Raw genomic sequence first — 21,239 nt, 5'->3', positions numbered from 1 at the left:
TGCTTTAGCCACACCCCCTTTTATAACTAATGACCCGTTTGATGTAGACTATTGTGTGAGGTATCATTGAACTCAGCAAAGAGTTCCTTTTTAATTGGTGATGGTTTGCCCCGCCCAATATGCTTAAGCCACGCCGCTTTAATAACTAATGACCCGTTTCTTGTACACTATTGTGTAAGGTATCATTGAACTCAACAGAGAGTTCTGTTTTCATTGGTGATGGTTTGGACCACCTCCTATGCTTTAGCCACGCCCCTTTTCACAGCTAATGAACTGTATGACGTAGAGTCTTGTGTGAGCTATCATTGAACTCAGCAGGGAGTTCCCTTTTCATTGGTGACGATTTGCGGTGTCTGAGTGCCGCGCAAATGCGCGGTCGCAAGGAGTGGCGTACGCCAGTAACCTCAATGTGCGCAGAGGAGCGAGGGTCCGTCCAACGCTGCTTGCAGCTTTAATTGCATTTTGTCTCTGTTAAGAGGCACAAAGGCACTAGTTAGAACATGCGCCCAAAACTGCCGTTTTAGCTGAGTGAGAGCTTTACACATGGCTGCAGCAACTCCGTGTTGCTAGCACTGATTTGGCTTGGTTTTTTTTTCTATCGAGAGTACTCGCATATTTATAGCGATCAAGATTAACGTAAAAGTTGGCCGGAGTTCTCCTTTAAGATGTGATGACTTTAAATAAAGCCATTATTTACTTAATTAATTACAAAGTAGTTACAGGGAGGGATAAGGTAACATGATATAGGCCTCCCCTGCAATCTACCTCTCTCTTTCACATACACACAACACAAACACATGCACACACACTATCAAGTGGACACCCAATAACCAAGCCTACAGTATGAGGACCCAGCTCCATCAAACGATAAGACTTCTTCTCTGATAATTGCAGTTCTGACTCATGATTTCTCACTGACTGGAGGCAAGGACAGCAGGAATCCTTGATGCGATTCTATGCCCTTCACTTCAATGCAGTTCACTACGCTTCACTCTCAATTTTCCAATGAACAGACACACATCAGATGACCAGAGGGTGTGGATACATTTGCACAATTTGTTTGCCCGCTGTTGTGATCTCCACATACTGGTGAAGTCAGCATGTGTGATCATTTTGAGTTTCTAAAACTCCTCCGAATAGAGTGAACAAAAGTCTTTCAATGTTCTTAGGGCAGCAGTGTACCAGAAACAAACTCAAACTTTCACAAATCCAAAAAGCAGTTTAAGACCCCACTGTGAACACTGTGTTAAAGGGGTGATAGAATGCAAAACCGATTTTACCCTGTCATAGTTGAATAACGACAGTTCGGTGGGTAAATAGGACATACATATAAGCTCAAAATCCCATTAACACCCCTTTACTATGAAAATCTCATATTTTGAAACTCCCGCTGAAAACGGGCAAATCTCAACAAAGCTAGTTGCTTATGTAAGCATCTCAAAATCCGGAACCTTTGTCACAGCCGTGGGTGTATTAAGAGAACAGTCACGCCCCAACATTTACATAGGCTACACAACTGACCTGAGATGAGGTAGTCTTCTGAATCTAGGTCACGCAGATCTCTGATATTCCATTACAAAATTCACTTCTGAAACTTTTTTATGCGAGAAATCAACTATGTAAAGCTCAAATATCGGCCGTTTTACAAAAATGTATGTCTAATTGCAAATTTTGTCCGACTGTGTGTCGGACTTCAGCAGCGGTGCTGCCTGTGTTGCTGGCTCGCTGCCTGGCCTGCCTTCCTTCACAGACCCCGGCCTGCTGTGAGCTCGATTGAGCTCCGTTACGGCTGGCAGCCCATGGCACTTCATACCCGCGCAAAGTCACCGCTTTGTGGGCTAATGGACTACTACCAAACGCAGCTGCTCTGACCAGAGCGCGAGAAAGTCATTTCCAGCAGGGGGTGCGGGGTGCTGGCGGGGGGGGGGTGCGAGAACAACTCTCCTCTGCCTCCCCCCCACATGAAGTAGGCTACATACTGCTATGTACTGCACAGCGAACTATATAGGCACTAAATCACATGCCAATCACTACTGGTCAAAAGATTCCTTTGCAGCGGCCCGGTTTAAATCCGACCTGCGGCCCTTTCCTGCGTGTCATTCCCTCTCTCTCTCCCCCGTTCCTGTCTATCCACTGTCACTATCGAATAAAAAATAATAAAAAGATGAATGACTAGTCCAGCTGAGCAGGCGTCAAGTATGCCTTTCCAGTTCAATAAACCAAGTACTGCCATCTGACTCACACATCACAAGACAGTGTTACAATTAATTAAATCATACCAAAGCGTTGTATGGTTCAAGACTATGGCGATATAGTACTCACTAAAATCACCCAACGCAGAAAGCACAATAGTAATTCTGAAACGTGATTGACTGAAGATACAACAATACCATCACACAACACAGCTGGCGCGGGTTGCAAAATAACAGTCACTTAGTCAGCTGCAACTTCACAAACTGCAAAAGCCAACATATAGGCTACTGCACTTGACAACTTAGTCTCACACAGGCCTATAGCAGCATCACAAAATTATTATGCAATACGTCTGATATGCATGGCATTTCAATAAACTAAACAAAATATGTACATTATCTGGTCACACGGTCACAACAGATTATATTAACCTACTCAATTTACAGATAGCATAATAGCTCTTACCTTTAGAAGTTCTAATTTCTTGTCTTTTTCTTTGCAAAGTCGCAGATCAAATCCTCTAAGTCCAGCTCTAGCAGCTCGCTAAACCCTACTACAGATGCGCTGCTGTGTGTTGGTAACTTTACAGGCAACGCAATAAATGTCTCCGGTGGACAGTGAATATAGAATCCACTCCCGTGGTACCGTTTCACCGTGGTGAAGGTGTCGGGTCAGTGCCTCGTTAGTGAGAGAGCGGGTCTTTCTGCCGCCAGCCTCGTCCCCCCTCCGAGATGCTGGATATTTAGCCGCCGATTCTGAAAGGCTAATATCCCTCTGGGTATAACTTCCTCCCGGACGGTCTCTGTAATCGGTCCCCGTAGTGCAGGGTCTTCAGAGATGATGGTACCTGAGGTGCTATTACCTTGTTCTGTAATGCTGATGACCGGCCTCATCTCTGTCTTTTTCCACAACAACTTCGCTAAAGTTAACGTTAGCTACCGTTAGCTGTGGCTGAGTGTAGCTGGTAGAAGGCAGCGATTCTTCCAAGCTAACATTAGCTAGCTCCTCGACATCCTCCTCTTCGTCATTCCCAGCTCTTTTTAAAAAGCTATTTATTCGCGGGACATTTTTTATAGCAGCCGCATCTTTCTCTCCCTTTTCCACACTTTCACTCGCTGATACAACCCAATCTGACCGGGGATCAGTTACAAATTAATTCCACTCTTTCAATCTCAACTCGTTCTTAGAAAACTGATCTTGATTCAGTGCGATGTAAACAACCTGCTCTATGCCCACCCACCTTTATCTTTAGCCAATCTACACAGTGCATGCGCCTTCTCCCAATCATTACATTAAACAACTTTTACTTTATTCTGATTGGATAATTATCACCATAATGATTAATGCCCATTGTGTAATACGGGCTTGATCGCGAGTTTGACAACAAGGGTGCTGCCACCAACAAAGGGTGCTGCCGCACCAGCACCCTACTTCCCGCGCCTATGGCTCTGACAGAGCTCCAGGGCCTGCAGTTCCCCTCTTCCTAATGCCAGGTGTGTGTGAGTGAGAGCGCGGTCAGCGAGCTTGTTACGCCAGCAATCTCTTACCACAGGTTCCAGTTAATCTTATAATGTGTGTAATTATAATAGTGTTGAGTTATTTAAACAAACACCTAGCTAGTCTTCACAAATATTCATGAATTTGAAATCGGACACCGTTGTTAGCTTTATAAGACATTTAGTTAGATGTTGTATAACTGGCATGATGAAATTCCAACTGTAAATATACTCGAATTAGGCCGAAAATGAAACTAACTATCCGTGATTTGTAGCTAGCTACACACAGCTAGGATTGAAGGGACAGTCACAGCTGACGAAACACCTAGTCTTCACAAATATTCATTAACTTGAAATTGGACACCGTTGTTAGCTTTATAAGACATTTAGTTAGATGTTGTATAAGTGGCGTGACATGTGTGTAACATGTGGTAAGAGATTGCTGGTGTAACAAGCTTGCTGACCGCGCTCTCACTCTCACACAACGGGCAATTTAGTTAGCAGGAAGAGGGGAGTCACAGGCCCTGGAGCTCTGTCAGGGCTGCTAGCCGTAACGGAGCTCAATCGAGCTCACAGCAGGCCGGGGTCTGTGACGGAAGGCAGGCCGGCGGCAGGCAGCCCCGCCCCGCTTAACCCCGACACACACAGTCTTACCAAATTTGCAATTAGCCATCAATTTTGGTAAAACGGCCCATATTTGAGCTTTATATAGTTGATTTCTCACATAAAAAAGTCTCAGAAGTGAATTTGGTAAGGAAACATTGCAGTGTCTGGAATATGAGATTCTGTCGCTTCTCTAATGTGTGTGTATTGGGGATTCGCTCAACCAATCAGCGTGCGTCTCTAATGTGTGTGTATGGTAAGTCGCTCAACCAATCAGCGCGCAGCTCATCTAAATATTCATGAGCATACCATATTTGGAAGAAAAGCTCTTGTTACAAATAGGGCCAAAACACAGGGATGCATAAGGGGCAATAAAATATCCACCAGGCCATTTTTAAGCCCAACCAATGTTACATACCCCATTAGGAGACCATAAGGAACAGTGTGAAATACCCTATATAATCATTCTATCACCCCTTTAATGACACTCCACACCAGATGGAGGAGCTTGCAAATCAGAGTTTACAGTTTTTTCCAACTGCTTACACACAAAATCTTTTCATGTCACATGATTTTTGAAACCTCTCACTCAAAGTGCAAAACTACACAGCAAATCTCCAAAACCATAAACTATTTCTCAGCCTTTCACTCAGCTTTCAATTTCATAAAACACTTTTTTCAAAAAATTAAACACAATTCTCTACCTAAGACACAAAAATCTAACAAGAAGTGACTTGCTCTCCATTTCTAAACACAACCAATCAAAATGCTACACTTATTTACCAGGGCACACACACACTCCTTACATTTGCAAACACATTGTCATAACTGAACACTAACCAATCATTGCTTTAGTATAGTATAGTATAGTATAGTATATATATACATAGGTCAGAGGTCAGATTACCTGTTTTGAACAATGGATGCCAACAATAGACAGAGCAAGGGGAGTAGGAGGGAGAGACAGGGGACAACAACGAGGAGGAGGAGGAGGAGGAGGAGGAGGAGGAGGGAAGAAGAGTAAGAAGGAGAGCCATCTCTGATGAGATCAAGGCCACACTTATTCATCATGTGATCAACCACGGATTGACCATGAGAGAAGCCCATCTTGAGTAGCTTTACAGTGGTGTCCATACTGCATGCAACTATCTAATGACTATTTCAGCATTACAAATCAATCAGACTTTGTTTTGCACAGAGTGCATACAATTCTGCCCCCCCCTCCAACATACAACCCCCCGCCCCGACACTCAAGTACGCACAAACACTCTCAACACACACACCCACATACACACACACACAAACACACATACACATATTCTTTACAGTTTTTTCCAACTGCTTACACACGTTTTCAAAACTATGTCTCCTTTTTTCAAAACTCTACACACAATTCCCAAAACTGCACACACAAAATGCAAAATGCCTCACATCTCCTTCAAAATGAAACACTGCATTCAAAATACCATAAACACATCTCAAAATGAAGCATTTGCATCAAATGGCAAACACTTTTTTCATAATAGTAAATTTTTGGATATACCATGTACACACTGTTGTTCTAAATCTAAAGCTCTTTTGTCTTTCATAGGCTTATATCTACAATGTTCTAGAGAGAAAGTAGTCTGCTGAAAGTGTTTGAAAAGTACAGTAAAACAGAAAATATGTATTGGGCAAAACATTACATCTGTAAGAGTAGCCCAGTGTTGTATACAGTAGCATGAAACAAGAAGAAAAAAAAAGTATAAACATATGTAAACCAAAGGTATCATTTTTAGAATAAAGAATGTGTGTGTGTGTGTGTGTGTGTGTGTGTGTGTGTGTGTGTGTGTGTGTGTGTGTTGTGTGTGTGTGTGTGTGTTGTGAGTGTTTGTGCGTGCTTGTGGTTGGGTGGGGGAGCAGAATTGTATGCACTTTGTGCACAACAAAGTCTGATTGATTTGTAATGCTGAAATAGTCATTAGATAGTTGCATGCAGTATGGACGCCACCTGTAAAGCTACTCAAGATGGGCGCTCTCTCCTGATCTCATCAGAAATGGCTCTCCTTCTTACTCTTCTTCCCTCCTCCTCCTCCTCCTCCTCGTTGTTATCCCCTGTCTCTCCCTCCTCCTCCTCTTGCTCTCTGTCTATTGCTGGCATCCATTGTTCCAAACAGGTAATCTGACCTTTGGCCTCTGTATAGGCCTATACTAAAGCAATGATTGGTTAGTGTTCAGTTATGACATAATGTGTTTGCACATGTGAGGAGTGTGTGTGTGTGTGTGCCCTGGTAAATAAGTGTAGCATTTTTGATTGGTTGTGTTTAGAAATGGATAGCAAGTCACTTCTTGTTAGATTTTTGTGTCTTAGGTAGAGAATTGTGTTTAATGTTTTGAAAAAAGTGTTTTATGCAATTGAAAACTGAGTGAAAGGCTGAGAAATAGCTTATGGTTTTGGAGATTTGCTGTGTAGTTTTGCACTTTGAGTGAGAGGTTTTAAAAATCGTGTGACATGAAAAGATTTTGTGTGTAAGCAGTTGGAAAAAACTGTATTCTAAAAATGATACCTTTGGTTTACATATGTTTATACTTTTGTTTTCTTGTTTGATGCTACTGTATACAACACTGTGCTACTCTTACAAGCGTAATGTTTTGCCCAATCAATATTTAATGTTTTACTGTAACATTACATTGTTTTTACAGTGCACTTTTCAACCCCTCTCAGCAGATGACTTTCTCTCTAGAACATTGTAAATATAGATATAAGCCTATGAACGACAAAAGAGCTTTAGATTTAGAACAACAGTGTGTACATGGTATATCCAAAAATTTAATATTATGAAAAAAGTGTTTGCCATTTGATGCAAATGCTTCATTTTGAGATGTATTTATGGTATTTTGAATGCAGTTTCATTTCTAAGGAGATATGAGGCATTTTGCATTTTGTGTGTGCAGTTTTAGGAATTGTGTGTAGAGTTTTGAAAAAAGGAGACATAGTTTTATAGTCTCCAACTGAGTGCTCACAACGTCAAACGGGGCTGGGCTACGCACCTCTATGTTTTTGGTTCTGATCAAAATGTGTCAATAACATTAAATTAAAAACTGCCATGTAATGAGCAAAAGCTGACATTGGATGTTTGGTCAGATCCCTTATCTTGTTTTGTGTTAAGTGATCAGGTATTTACCAATTTTTAAATAAATTGCAAGTTTTAGACTTTTATTTAGTCAAACTTCTTGTATGGCTGATTCCATTTAGGCAAAACAACACCAGATAGCCATTTGCTGCAAATATCTATGTGCCTAAGAAGCATTTTCCACAGCTAAGATTTTCAGTGTTGTGCAAGTTCATACTTAAGCTAAGATAGCTCAAAGTTCACACAATAAAAAAATTAACTAGTTTTTTTTTTTTAACTAAGCTGCTCAATTACTCGATGTGTCGTTTCAAATTCGTTGGCAATGTGGCTGACGTTCGGTCCGGTTCAGTCTCATTTTTTCAAAACAGGTGTTGTGTTGAAATCTGTTCCCTGGTTGAATAGTGTTCCCCTTCTGTTAAAATTATGTTTCCCTCTGTGGTTAGTGTTTTGTTTAGATATGAGTATAGGTAAACGCATATCGACGGGGAAACAGTCTTGGACATAACACCGGCATGCTGGGTGCTATAAATCCTCGGGTGCTGCAAAACCAATCCAATTTAAAAAGATGTTCAAAAAAACTATATTCCAGAGGTACAGATAAATACAGCTAATTAATAATTTGGGCATACATTGAATAATGTGTAGTATGTGTATAATTATTGTTTATAGGTAAATATATGAATTTTCATTGATTACAAATGTTTTATCTCTGTTGACTTATTGTTTTTAGCTAACACATTTAATTTAATAGGAAAGAAAGAGTATAACGGGGTAGAAGTACATACGTTTTATTTCTTCCTACTCCTTTTTGAATGTGTAAATAGAGGTCTTTAAGTACTGGAAATTATGGAGTTATAATTTTTTCAACGGTTTCTTTTTTTACATTACTATTTTCTTTGGATGTTGTATTGTATTTACATGTTCAAAATAAAAGATATAAATAAATAAACACAGTGTGTGGGCGTCGTTAACTGTCGCGAACTGAACGGTTTTACAGTTTAAGTTCATAAGTTGCAAACTGAATCGTTCAATTCACCACACTTTTAGCATGTTGATGTACAACTCTGAAGATTTTTACTTGTCACAGTAGAAAAGCACAGGTGTTAACATAATTATTACAATGTGTAATAGTGAGTGCCACCACCGTAGCCGTGTTGTGCCCTCTACTGCCCTGGAGTGCAACTTCACCAAAATTTAAAACATCCACATTGGCGCCAACAGTGTGAACATTTAACATTTCAGAACTTTGACTTCTTCAGCACTAATCATATAATATACCAGTGTTGTATAAAGTACTAGAAAGCAATACTTGAGGAAAAGTACAAGTATCATACTAGAAAAAGACTTTGGTAGAAGTGAAAGTTACCTTTTAGAATATTACTTAAGTAAAAGTCTTAAAGTATCTGATATATACTGTACTTAAGTATCAAAAGTAATTTTCTTTTTTTTTTAAAGCAAGCGGTTAGAACTTTTATTGTGAACTTTATTGTGGCTTTCTTATAGTAAAGCATAAAGCATATTCAGGGTTTCCATATCTTCTTAATCTCACTCATCAAATCACATTCTTTTCTAGGACTTTTCAGGCACAATTCTCTTAAATTTAAAGACCAAACAGCATACTTTTAGAGCTGACATCAATGTACAGAAACATTTCTTGCAAATACGGCCACGGGTGTATGACGTTATCTTCACCACTACCCTGTTCACCGAGTTCACCGCTATCGTCGGGGTGGTCGTCTACGATAACGGGAGGTCCTCCATTAGGGGCTCGTGCTTTCGTGGCGGTTTCAGTTGTGCGTCCTCCTCCTCCTTTAGCAACAAACAAGCGCTGAAATAGAGCGCGCGGCGTGCGGAGCGTGCGTAATGCAATCTAGGAGCAGTGATTCGCCAAACCTCCCTTATTGCAGTCGCACACATTTCTTCTAATTTTATTTTTTAATAACGAGTAACGAAGATGCTTATTGGAAATATAACGGAGTAAAAGTATACATTTTATCTAGGAAATGTAGTGGAGTAAAAGTGAAAGTTGACATAAATTTAAATAGCGAAGTAAAGTACAGATACGTGAAATTTCTACTTAAGTACAGTAACGAAGTATTTGTACTCCGTTACATTACAACACTGTCCTATACCCAGCCCTAACTTCAACATAGCCAGCCTCAAACTAATTAATATTGAAAAACAAAGAGGATCGCAATGTAAACCACTGAAATAGCTAAACCAGTAACATGTAGCCTAACAACATGCATGAAAAATGCAACCAATCAGGAGCAAAATGTCAAGCGACTGCAGGCAATCGTGAGGAAAAGTGAAACATATTAAGCTTGCAACAAGCCTGTGGACACTGCAACGAATAAACCCAATGCAACATCTCAATTTGGCCATAAAATGAACACTTTGACTGTACAAATGCGCCCATTTTAATTTATTTTGTAATATATTACTCCCTTGAGAAGTCTCTTAATGAAACCTTCTAAAAAAAAACACATGCAGCTAAACTGGGTGGCAGGTTAGGTTCAGAATTCTGGGTTTCTTTCTAAGTGTTGCAACAATACAAGATACAACACAGTCTCTCTTTCACACACACACACACACACACACACACACACACACACACACACACACACACACACACACACACACAGATCTCGTAACCCTTCAGCCACCACACTCTTAAGCTATGCTATGAACTTTATTTATTACACCCTTCATTCCTGTTTTTCATTTCCTCTTGTCGACTACCATCCTGTCCGAAACATATCATACCAATCCAGCTTGTGCACTATTTTACGTGACGATCTTTTTCAAATCTCTAACAACACTTCCTGTCTCTCCCCCACCCACCCACTCTCTCTCTCTCTCTCTCTCTCTCTCTCTCTCTCTTTCTTTCTCTCTCTCTCTCTCTCTGCATCTCATCTCTTCTTCCCTATGTGAACCATTTCTCTCCATCTCCCGGCCCCATCCTTCACTTTACTAATCTCCACGCCGCCTCCAGCTAAATGAATCGCCCTCTCAAATTTCTCTCCATCCCAGTTTGCTCCATTCCCATTTTCACCCTCCATCTATCCCCCTTCCTCTCCACACCTTCATTACATTCTACCTGTCTTTTACACTTGCCCTCCTCTTTCTCCTCGATCCCTTCCTTGCCTCTCTCGCTCTCTCCCTACGTGGCGAGGGGAGAGGGTGGTAGGTGAGCATATCATTTCTGAGAGGAGGTGCTGTCAGTTGACTGCTCTCCAGGATAAGAGCTGCTCTCCTCGCCCCTGGGTTCACAGAGTCACAGCTCTGTTCTGCTCCAGGATTATGCAGATCTTAATTCCCTTTCGCTCACACCTGAGGTTGGCAGGGCATGAAATAAGGAAAGTGTTCGCTGCAAATAAAAGTGTTTGCCACCTAGAAGGATAGAGAGGGGGAGGAAGGAAGAGAGAAGAGGGAGCTTGGTTGCTGGTGGATGGTCTGTGTGAGATAATGAGGGAGGAAATAGACATGTGGTGTGTTGCTGTTTCTGAAAACAAGGATCCAAATTCTTCAGGTTTCAGTAAGCAAGCAGAGAATGGGATGTTTCCCACATGTTGGTAAATTTTTAATGAACCCTATAAAATATCTTACATTAACGTTACCCTTTAACCTCCCCCAAAAGCCACCAATCAGTCATGCAATACAAGCGGCAATTCCACAGGTAGTTTAAAACAAGGTTTGATATTTGTTGCCGTATTTCCTTAGTAAATTGTTTGCATGGAGTCTTATTACTTAATGTGCATGTGCTGTCAGTTTGCAAACTGCGACCATGATTTTAAATTGTGATTTCTTTTTTTGTATTGTGAGTTGAGTGATCCTAGTTTGCTCTGTGTGTAAAATGATGGATTTTATTTTGTTGCCCACGACCTCTCGCATGTAGCGCTCTTTAACAGGCTTTTTTTCCTCGTCATTCAATTACATGTTATTAAATGGCAGCAACACCTGATACATTAGTTAAGGGTAGCTTTAAACCGTTCCGTCGCCTCAGGAATTACAAAAACAACAACAAACAACGGATAATTATCTAGAGAGCTGCGTACAAATCAAGTCAAAAAAAGTCTATGACATGACAGATGTGATGTGAACAGCAAAGTATAGCGTCGCCGCTGATGGTCGAAAAGTTAATGTCAAGGAGACAATAAGAGAAAATAACTCGCACAAACACACGGAGAGAATAATACATGTTAGTGCGCCTCACCTGATAAAGCCTCCTTGGAAAAAGCAGAAAGACAAGACATACAGAATCCGAATGACCTGTGGGAGCATCCTCTGCTTTAAAATCTCTCCTCAGTCCCGTTGAATAACTGGCAGAAAAATTAATTTCGGAAATCAGCAAATCCACAGAGTAGCTTGTGAGACTGGGCTGAAGGAGGAAGGCATCGTCTCTCTCAGTGATCCAAGCTTGTCTTTGGGGAAACTTCTCCCCCTCCCACCAAGTCCAGAGGGCTGCACACAGCAGGCTCACTGCTTCAGACGGCTGGACAGCACTGGTCAGTCAGTGTGTTGGTGCTTGTGTTGGAAGGGAGTGTCGGATTTCGTGTCAGTGTGTGTATTTTCTATGCTTTCGCCTGCTTTTATTTTTTTTCTCGTGTATTTTCCTTCATCACATCAAAAAATTAAAAAAGGGGGTGAAGATTTAAAGGAATGGTAGCTTTCGTTTTGATGGCTGCCTCATGTGTAATTAGGCTTAATTAGGATGGAGGGAGTGATTGCTGTGATGATGAGCTAAATTGCAGTGTTGAATGTATTCTGGTGATGACCAATCTGGAGTGAAACACATCCAAATAAACATTTAAGTTAGGAGGACACCATGCAGCCTAGAGTAGAGTTTTGTTGTCGATTGAATCAGTAGGCTATCTCTAAATTAATCTAACTTTTGAGTTTTGGGGGTTCTTGAGTCACTTCCAACTCTCCTTTAAGCCGCAGCAGGCAACTGTTTGAGCGAAAAAGCTCTGATAAACCCACAGTGCACAACCTGTGCACCTCCAAATGGCAGACAGACTAAGTTAGAGAGAAAGAAGTTGGTGAACATAGTGGATAATTGGGCTTACATTAATCAGGTGGACAGAAACGCAACTTAAAATAAATGCTAATGTTGCAGCTGTCTGCAGCACGTTTAAAGCTTTATTGCGTAATTTTTTTATGTTATCGAACGTCTGTTACATTCAAGCAATCGCTAAATCAGCTGATACAAAGCTAATTAAGACTTTCAGGTCCACAAAACTCTCTCTGTATTTCTCAGTGTGGCTATGTTTAGAAAATGGTGTCATCCCAGTCCATCAAGTTTTTTTTGTTTTTTTTATCCTCTGTGTCCTCCTTGGCTACTAGCAACTGCATGGAGGAGAGGTGGGGGCGGTGCGCGATCACGGAAGGCTCGTATCATGGGGACACCGACAGTTTTGATGTCATTAGTATATTGATGTCATTAGTATTCCTCATGGGGGCGACAGAAACTACGCACTATAGCTTTAAATAGGCAATTGCCCCACTAACACAGAACATTTAGCATGTGATATTATGGCGCTTTTTCATTACATGGTACCTGCTCGACTCGCCTCAACTCTACTCGCCTTTTTTGGTTTTCCATTACGAAAAAAAGTACCTGGTACCTGCTAACAGATACTTTTTTTCTTTTCAGTCGAGGTTCCAAGCGAGCTGAGGCGAGCCGAAAAGGTGACGTGAAATCCTGCAGGCTGCTGACTGGTCGGAAAGAATCGTCACTGATCACTGCATTGCTAGCGAGAGACGGCATTTTTAAATAGTTTAGCCAGCGGTGTTTTTTTGCTGCCAGAGGCTCCACGCAGAGCTTTCTCCGTAGCATACACGTGGCCTGATGTTTATACTTGTGTGCTGGTGTGTGTGGGGAGCTGGTGAGCAAGGGAGAAGTGAGAGAGTGACGGCGATTATCTCCGCAGCGAGTAGCGACTCTAGAGTCATATATATGTGAGAGAAACAAAGTGTCTCCCCAGTTCTTTCTGACCACGGTGGGAAATCTGGAGCAGTAAACGTTAACTATCTCTTTGATATCATGTTGTTTACGGAGACGGAAAACCAGGAAATGAGTCGGGGAAAAGCCATTAAAGCAACGCTACTAAGCCACGCCCACGGCAGTCGCTATGACGACCAGCCACGCTGAGGCGGTACTAAAATCTGCAATGGAAAACGGACGCACAGCGCGTCGAGGCGAGTAGAGTCGAGGCGAGTCGAGCAGGTACCATGTAATGGAAAAGCGCCATTAGAAGGCTAATGTCAGTGGTGTGTTTTCTACTTGTAGCACTGCCCCCAAGTGGTAAAAAAACATATGTTAACATGTAACTTTTAAGGAAATTTATTTTTCAGTATTAGTGGAAGTGTACTGTAGTTATTGAAACATTCATTTTTTTTATTGTTTTGAAGTCACTTGTGTATCTTGTTGTAAGTTTAGTTTTAAACCAGGCGGAATATAGACCTAGTCTATTTCATGATACTACCACTAGTAGTCACTAAAGTGAGACATTTTCAAATCCTATGCATAAGGACTTGATTGGGCCTACTAAAATTGCTGCAGATTCGTCTCCAATTCCGGGCCGCATCATGAAAGTCACACGCCTATCCACCACTTTTTGAACTGAATCATGGTATATTTTATATCAGAGAAAAAGCTATTGGTACATACAGTATAGTCACTCTGATTTTAACAGTACCTACAAGTAGTTATCAGTCCTTTATGACTATACAAAAATGTAGCTTTTACTTGTCACTAATTCACTGACTTCAACAGTAACCTATTTAAGAATTACATTAGCTTTTTCAAAGCATTGGGATGTCTCTAATACAGTATTCCCATAATCACTCTATTTGTGGGAATATGTTGAATAAATCTCTGCAGCAATCTGATACTGCATGTCTAAAAGACACCCGCTATGTGTTTTGGGTTATGGATCAGTGTATCTGCACTTTAGGACTCATTAAAGTCTCTGCGTATTAGAGATCACAGGGCAGTTGCACATTGTGACACATCACTCACAGGGTCCGACCATCAAATTGCATCTGTTGTCATTTGTCTTCCCGAGTGCATAACCCCTAGCAGATCCAGTGTTTCCTAGGCATGCAGAGGTGTCACTCTTTTATGTGGGCAGACACAGCAGATTAACCTTTGCTTTACACAATTACTCAATCTGCTTGTTCCTCCTTCAGTGAAGCATGGCTATGAAACATGTATTGGATTTATCTCTTATTAAGGACTGAAAATCATAAGCCTCTTTGACTTTTCACTCTGATAATTAATTTATACCAGTTTTTATTAATACTGTATCAATCAAATGCTGCTTTTGTTTTTGGCTCTGCTATGAGCTGCAGGCAGACTTTATCCACTGTAGTAGAAGTCAAGACTGACTGTACCAGATCAAGAAATAGTGTAGTGTATATAATTCCCCCATAAAACCACAAAGTGTTGTTTTTACACTTTTGAACAGTGGTATCAATCTTTGCATCTAACTACCGGTAAGAAGGTAAACAAATATATTTACAAAACTATTCCTTTAAAACGTCACAAATACATAGTTTCACTTTTCAAAAAGCAAAAGTTCTTCAAACAGGAGTAAATGGTGCATTTGTTGGGGACTATTTTCATCAGCGGATTAATACAACTTTGGTTTGCTAGTGAGTATTTACAGCAGCAGGACAGTGTATGTGGGGTTGACTCCCTAATAAACTACAGTGCCCATGTTGCCGGTAATGAAGAAATGTGTCGGTCCAGACAACCACTTACACCTCCAAGTTTTTAAATGTCTCAACATGGAAATAAACAACTCTGCATAAAGAAAATAAGCTGCTAATAAGTGATATCTGAAGCGAATGCTGAAAATCTCAACCCTTTTATCTTGCCTGTCACTCCATAACCTCTTAACCTGCCCTGATCTCAGATTTGTATATTGATGGGTGGCTTGCCAATGAAAGGTCAGATTCCAACAGTGGTCATCACTCAGCCTCTTTCCCCTTTAACCCCTACAACCGAATGGAACGTGTTCTTTGACCAACCTACCTTAATATAACCACGAGCCATGCTTCGGTTTCATTCATGGTCATATACCAAACTTGACCTTTTAACACAGTAACCTGAAGAGACCGTGTTTGAGATTGGCTCTAATATTTCCCCACGTTGCCTCATAGGCTTGTTTCGTTACTTGACCATGCTCTGTGAAGAAAGAAAGAAAGATCCTGACACCATGATTTATACTAGAAATATTCCCATAGAGAGAACATTTCTATGTAATTCTCCAACTATCAGCTATCCATTATGTTGTCATCGTGTCCAGCTTTCTTGCATTTGCTGTGAAAGTGGTTTTTAGCTGCCTAAGTTGTACCTCAGAGGTTTTTAGTCCCCGAGAAATGGTTGCTCAGCCTAGCACAAAATCCCAATCTGGTGCCCCCCCCTTAAGGGATTGACCTGCGGCTGGAGCAGTAGTTTGTGGCCTAACCTCTTCCTTATCCTCAGCTGCAGAGTAAATAACATTCTGCATGGCTGTTGGTCTGGGTGAATACGAAAAGCTCTGTGCAGTGGTCCATGTTGTTTATGGCCTAAAGATGTGATTATCCTCAAAATGTTTAGAGAAACTTACATAGAGACAAGGTCAAGGTGCCATCCTCTCTTGTTGTGTCTCAGCTGTCTGGATTTGATAGGACTTTGGAAACAAGCGTCCTCTTCCATCAATGTATCTGCATATTGTCTGTAAATGTTGATTTGTCTATATTGTCAAGGTGTTGTCATTGGCAAGGTGGCAAATGTGCTTGTTATCTATATCCACTAGAAAATGGTCAGTAAACATATTTTAAAATATTTAATTTCCCTTAAGTATGATAAAACAATTCATAAAAATAAATCAATTACACAAATCACTGACTCATTTGTTCTAACGATAGTCATAATAGTCTCTGGATGTTAGAGGACGCTAACGATGTTTTTCATCTCTTCTCTGTCGCGTTTAATTCTGAGTTTAAAAAGTATCTTTTACCTGAGTTTTGTTTATAAATCTAGACTTAAGACTTAGCTTTTCAGCCAAGCATTTTATTAATTTAGTGTCCTTGCATTATGTGACTGCTAAGGTGCTTTAAATCAAATGTATTATTAGTACTATTGATAATCATAAAATCTGACTGTTAAAATTAAAACATAAAAAATTGCACTTACTAAGTGCTTCAGAAATGCACTTGCAATGTAGTACAATAACACACAAAGAGCAGAACCAATACAGTACGATTTTAAAAAGAATTTAATTTAGTTTTTATCTTGTTTAGTTTGCTAAACCTTTTTTTCTTTGTTGCTCCTTTTATTAGATTCATTGATTAAGGCTTTACTTTTGGTTTGATACGATCTTTGAAATGTTCTGTGGTCTCATTTTTCAATGCTTGGACCTTAAATCATGTACTGTAGTTTTCTGTGGACTTATACGTCAAACGAGGCAGTGTTAGATAAGTGTTTTGAATCTTTTTGATAAGGTATTCTAAAAGTTACGAGGATAAACCTATTCACAAACTACACACCATTCAATGAAGAACGTGCTTGGTCATATCTAACCTCCTCATACATAATTATGGGACTCAACCCATTGCAGCCTAATCCTCATGGCCTTTGCTGTTTGCTCAATCATGTTTTCAGCTCCAAAAACTTGACTTCAGACCAACTTTATTCAGGAGAAAAGTCAAAAGTTGTGAAACACTTGATTAGATGTGTGACACAGGAATGAATCCACCGTGTTTACATAAATGTGTAGAGATGACCCTCCCCAGGTCTTCACTGATGTATAAAGTAAAGAAATAATCCAGATAGACATGACCATCAGTCTGCATGCATAAAGCATCCATTCAATTTGTACAGCCAACCAAAGTAGACAGTCAATCCAATAGAAAGCTGATAGGCTTTGACAGACGGACACGGTAGCCGCAAAGGAAATGACAAGGCAATACAGAGTCAGTCAGCCAAATTATTGCAAGATTACAATGTCAAAGTAAGTTTAACACAATAGGGGCTCTACATGTTATTCATATTAGTGGTAGTCAAAGACTGTTTTATGATTCATGAGCACGTAGTTCACTTCAGCACTGCAGCCCTCCATTCAGAGGCAATCTCCTTCAAAGAACTTATGAGAGGAGAAAAAGTGTATAAAAGGAACTTCCACTAGTATTATTTGAGGTTTAGGGTTTGATTTTGCTTTGGGCAGTTCAATTGTTATGATTAGATTGTGGACAAGACACAAATCTGGCTGAAAAATGGCATTAGACACCAACTTTTGTATCTGTTTGTGAGAATGCAGCCTCATCTTCATGCTGATTTAATCCAAAATTAGATTCTTAACACTTTCGTCTAGAGTGCAGACATATTTGATGTGTATCCTCTCGTCGAGTAAAACATGACATAACATGGATGTGGTGTTTTACATTGTGTGGTGAATGTTGTTGCTGTAATAAGGTTATATAAACGTCACCTTCCTAAAATAATTGCCTATGTCATTTTTTAACAAAAATGATTTTGTTGCCTAAATCATCTCCTCATGGTGCTGGCCACCTCTGGTAAAATTGCCTAAATCCTCTGTTGAACAGGTCATGTGATTCTGCACCTTTAGTATAATTGCCTATGTCAAGCATGTGACTTATGCCGTTTTATTTTTTGTGTTTTCCGAAAAACCTGAAAAAATGACTTTTAACAAAAATGATTTTGTTGCCTAAATCATCTCCTCATGGTGCTGGCCATCTCTGGTAAAATTGCCTAAATCCTCAGTTGAACAGGTCATGTGATTCTAAACCTTTAGTATAATTGCCTTTGTCAAGCATGTGACTTAGGCAGTTTTATTTTTTGTGTTTTCTGAAAAACCTGAAAAAATGACTTAGGCAATTATTTTAGGAAGGTGACAAAGACATACATTTTCCTGCAAATTTAAGCTTTGAAATTGTTGGAAATAAACTAATTAAAACTAATTGATTGAAGACACATGATTTGCTTTCCTTGCGAGAGTTAGATGTGACAATCAATAAATATGATGAATATCAAACTGGAGCCAGCAGATGGTTATGCTCCAGTCTTTTTGCTAAGCTAACAGTCTCCTGGCTCCAGCATCATATTTAGCATACATAAGAGTGCTATCAATCTTTTCATCTCATTCTTTCTGTAAGATAACAAATAAGCATATTCCCTAATATGTCCAACTATTACTTTAAAGGAAAAATGTTGTACTTTCGGTCATCTTATCAGTTGTGATAGCATTCTTAATTTAGAGAAACAGTAAAACAATGATAATACTAGTCTCACAAAGAATGAAGAATTAGTGATGAGACAGCTTTTAAAATAGTTCCTTATTAAAACTTATCTAGTTCACAGATTTTGAGTTGAAAACAAAGTTAATGTCATTATTGTCTATTGTAATCCATTGCTGTGCAGGGCTGCCTCCTGGTTAAACTTTGGCCTAACCTACTTACCCACGTTTTACTGTCTAATCCTTCACATGGGAATGCCTGCTGTAAAGCTATTTTAGCAGTATCACCATGTTCATGTATTACTACCATGAAACTGGGGAGTGAATAATAGCCAAATATATCAAAATAAGCCCCCACACATTCAACACAAGCCTTTTAAGCACTAGAAAAATAACACATTATTGCAGTTTAATTCACCTCACTGGCTCTAACTCAAAGTTCCACTGAGGCAGACAGCCTTTATCACTTGATTGACATAGAGTATAATTATAAGGAAAACTCACGCTGCATTCTCTAGACTCTACCGAAGATGCATTAACCCAGATAGAATAAAAATGAAAATATAGTATGTCCTGTTGTTTCCTTGCTCCTTCTCTCTGACCTGCCTTCTGCCAGTCTAGACTCCAATGAGGGGAGTGCGGGATCTGCTGATATTGCCAAACACCTGCACCGAGCTACACAAAGGCTGGTCAAAGCTTGACTGAGGGCCTGTAATATTAAACTACAGTACTACAATAGCTTGACAGACTAAAATGGAAATAAAAGGTTAAACTTAAATGACAGACATGGATATAGAGACACAGGTTAGGCAGTTCACTGAGGGAAAGGTCACCAGTGAATGTTTTGGAGGCCTGATCCAAGATAGATGGGATCTCCGTTTAGTGTTTTGCATTCCAGTGCTCTCCGTCTTGCATGCTATAGTAGGCATTGAACAAGCGATGATTTATTGTATCTTTGCTGTGTGCGTCTTCAACATAGCCTGCTGTTTGGAACACTTTCCTCCAGCAACAACAACAAGTGCTTTGTGGTACATTCCTCTAAAGTTGACAGATGCTGGTGCTTTGGTCTTGCATAGAATAGTAAAGCAAACACTGCTCAATTCGAGATAAGATCTTCAAACGTAAACAGCAACTCTGTTCCATCTCTCAAACAAGAAAAGGCCACCTGTGCCCCTTTTTACACTCTCACAGCCTTATTTCCAGCTTCAGGAGGAGACTGTCTCTGCCTCTCAGGATGATTTACCCCAGCCACATGTGAAGCAGGACTAAATGGCAAACTGGACACCATGTAACCCCTCGCACCTGCATTTCCATTCCTTCTATTTCGAGGCACCAAACCACGTTCCTCTTTTTCGTGTTGAAGATAGGAATGACGACGATGATGACCATACCTCCCAACTGCTGTCTTTAAACAAGAAGGCCCACACATGAACACACATGCATGTGCAATTTAATGGAACAATCTGTGATGGAACTGTGTGCTCTAGAGGGCAACAACGTATTTTGATATTTAAATTAAATGTAGTTATTGTTTAAAAGGTTTGTTTACTTTAGCATTTAAGTAAAACAAATCAACTTTACATTATGATTGCCGGAGAAACAAAGTGCTCAATTATGTTTCAATAACATCTGTGAATATAACTCAAATGTGTATGGTTACAAAAACACAGATTCTGCCTGTTAAACTATAGACACTTACACGTCCATGTAAATGGCATTCAATAGTGTTTGCAGAAACCAAGAATAAACAGCATGCTTGGTTGCTGTGTTTTTTCCACACACATAACTCACCCACCATCCTCCATAGATCCATTGTAATGCTTTGTGTCATGTTCCAACTATGATGGTGGGTTTTAATTGCAACGTCTTTTATGACACACAAGCTGCTGTATCAAACAGTTGTAACCATGAAATACAATTCTATATGTGTTGACTTGAATGTGCAGCTGCGCTCAGCTTTATGGGGCAGGAACCTGCAGCAGCCATAAATAAGGTGCTCTATACTGCCTTTGTTCTCCTTTTAACTTACTGAGGCAAATGTACTTAATTGGCTGTGGAACCATTTCTTGGAGGAAATATTTACATTTTTATTTTATTTAATGTGAGACAGCTCATTAGAGGTTGTTGAAGATCGCAGTTTTTGAAGAGCATCTGTGCGACTCATTTGGGTTGAAGTGGATTTTGAAGGAGCATTCAATGGCTGTCCCATTTTCCACGTTATGCCTGTGACACTCGCAGGGCTGGAAAAAAGTGCAGGCAACAATAAGGTGCCCTGTGGCTTCTTTCATGTTGCTGTTGTGAGTATGTGACAGAAATGAATAGAATGCAAAGCAACGTGGTAATGCATTTCATTTTAATTAGATAACACAAGCAGTGAAGAGTTAAGAAATCTTCCTCTTGGTTGTAGTTTTCCTTCACACCAAGGAATCTTTTTGGTCTTATGGGAGATACAGTGCCATCATTTCTTTGTATACTTAGAGTTTTATTCAACCCATGTCCTTCATCTTTTCAAATTAATAAGGAATTTATGATCCATCATGGATGCTCTGAAGTTCACATAGTCTCTGAAGTATGATTCGTAACTGCAC

At 40.1% G+C, this 21,239-nt stretch overlaps 1 protein-coding gene across 2 annotated transcripts in view; it reads right to left on the bottom strand.

The window, feature by feature from the left end:
- Window positions 1–11,931, bottom strand: part of glra4a (glycine receptor, alpha 4a) — a 61,163-nt gene extending 49,232 nt beyond the window's left edge. For both annotated transcript variants that reach the window (XM_039814480.1, XM_039814481.1), the window contains exon 1: window positions 11,622–11,931. In XM_039814480.1, the coding sequence (XP_039670414.1) occupies window positions 11,622–11,689 (68 nt within the window). In that variant the 5' untranslated portion in view covers window positions 11,690–11,931. The remainder of the gene's footprint in view (window positions 1–11,621) is intronic.
- Between the last annotated feature and the right edge of the window lie 9,308 nt (window positions 11,932–21,239).

Source organism: Perca fluviatilis, chromosome 10 (genome assembly GCF_010015445.1).
Source record: "Perca fluviatilis chromosome 10, GENO_Pfluv_1.0, whole genome shotgun sequence".
NCBI lineage: Eukaryota > Metazoa > Chordata > Actinopteri > Perciformes > Percidae > Perca > Perca fluviatilis.
Note: the sequence above shows the minus strand (reverse complement) of the source record. Positions and strands in the feature narration are given on the sequence as shown.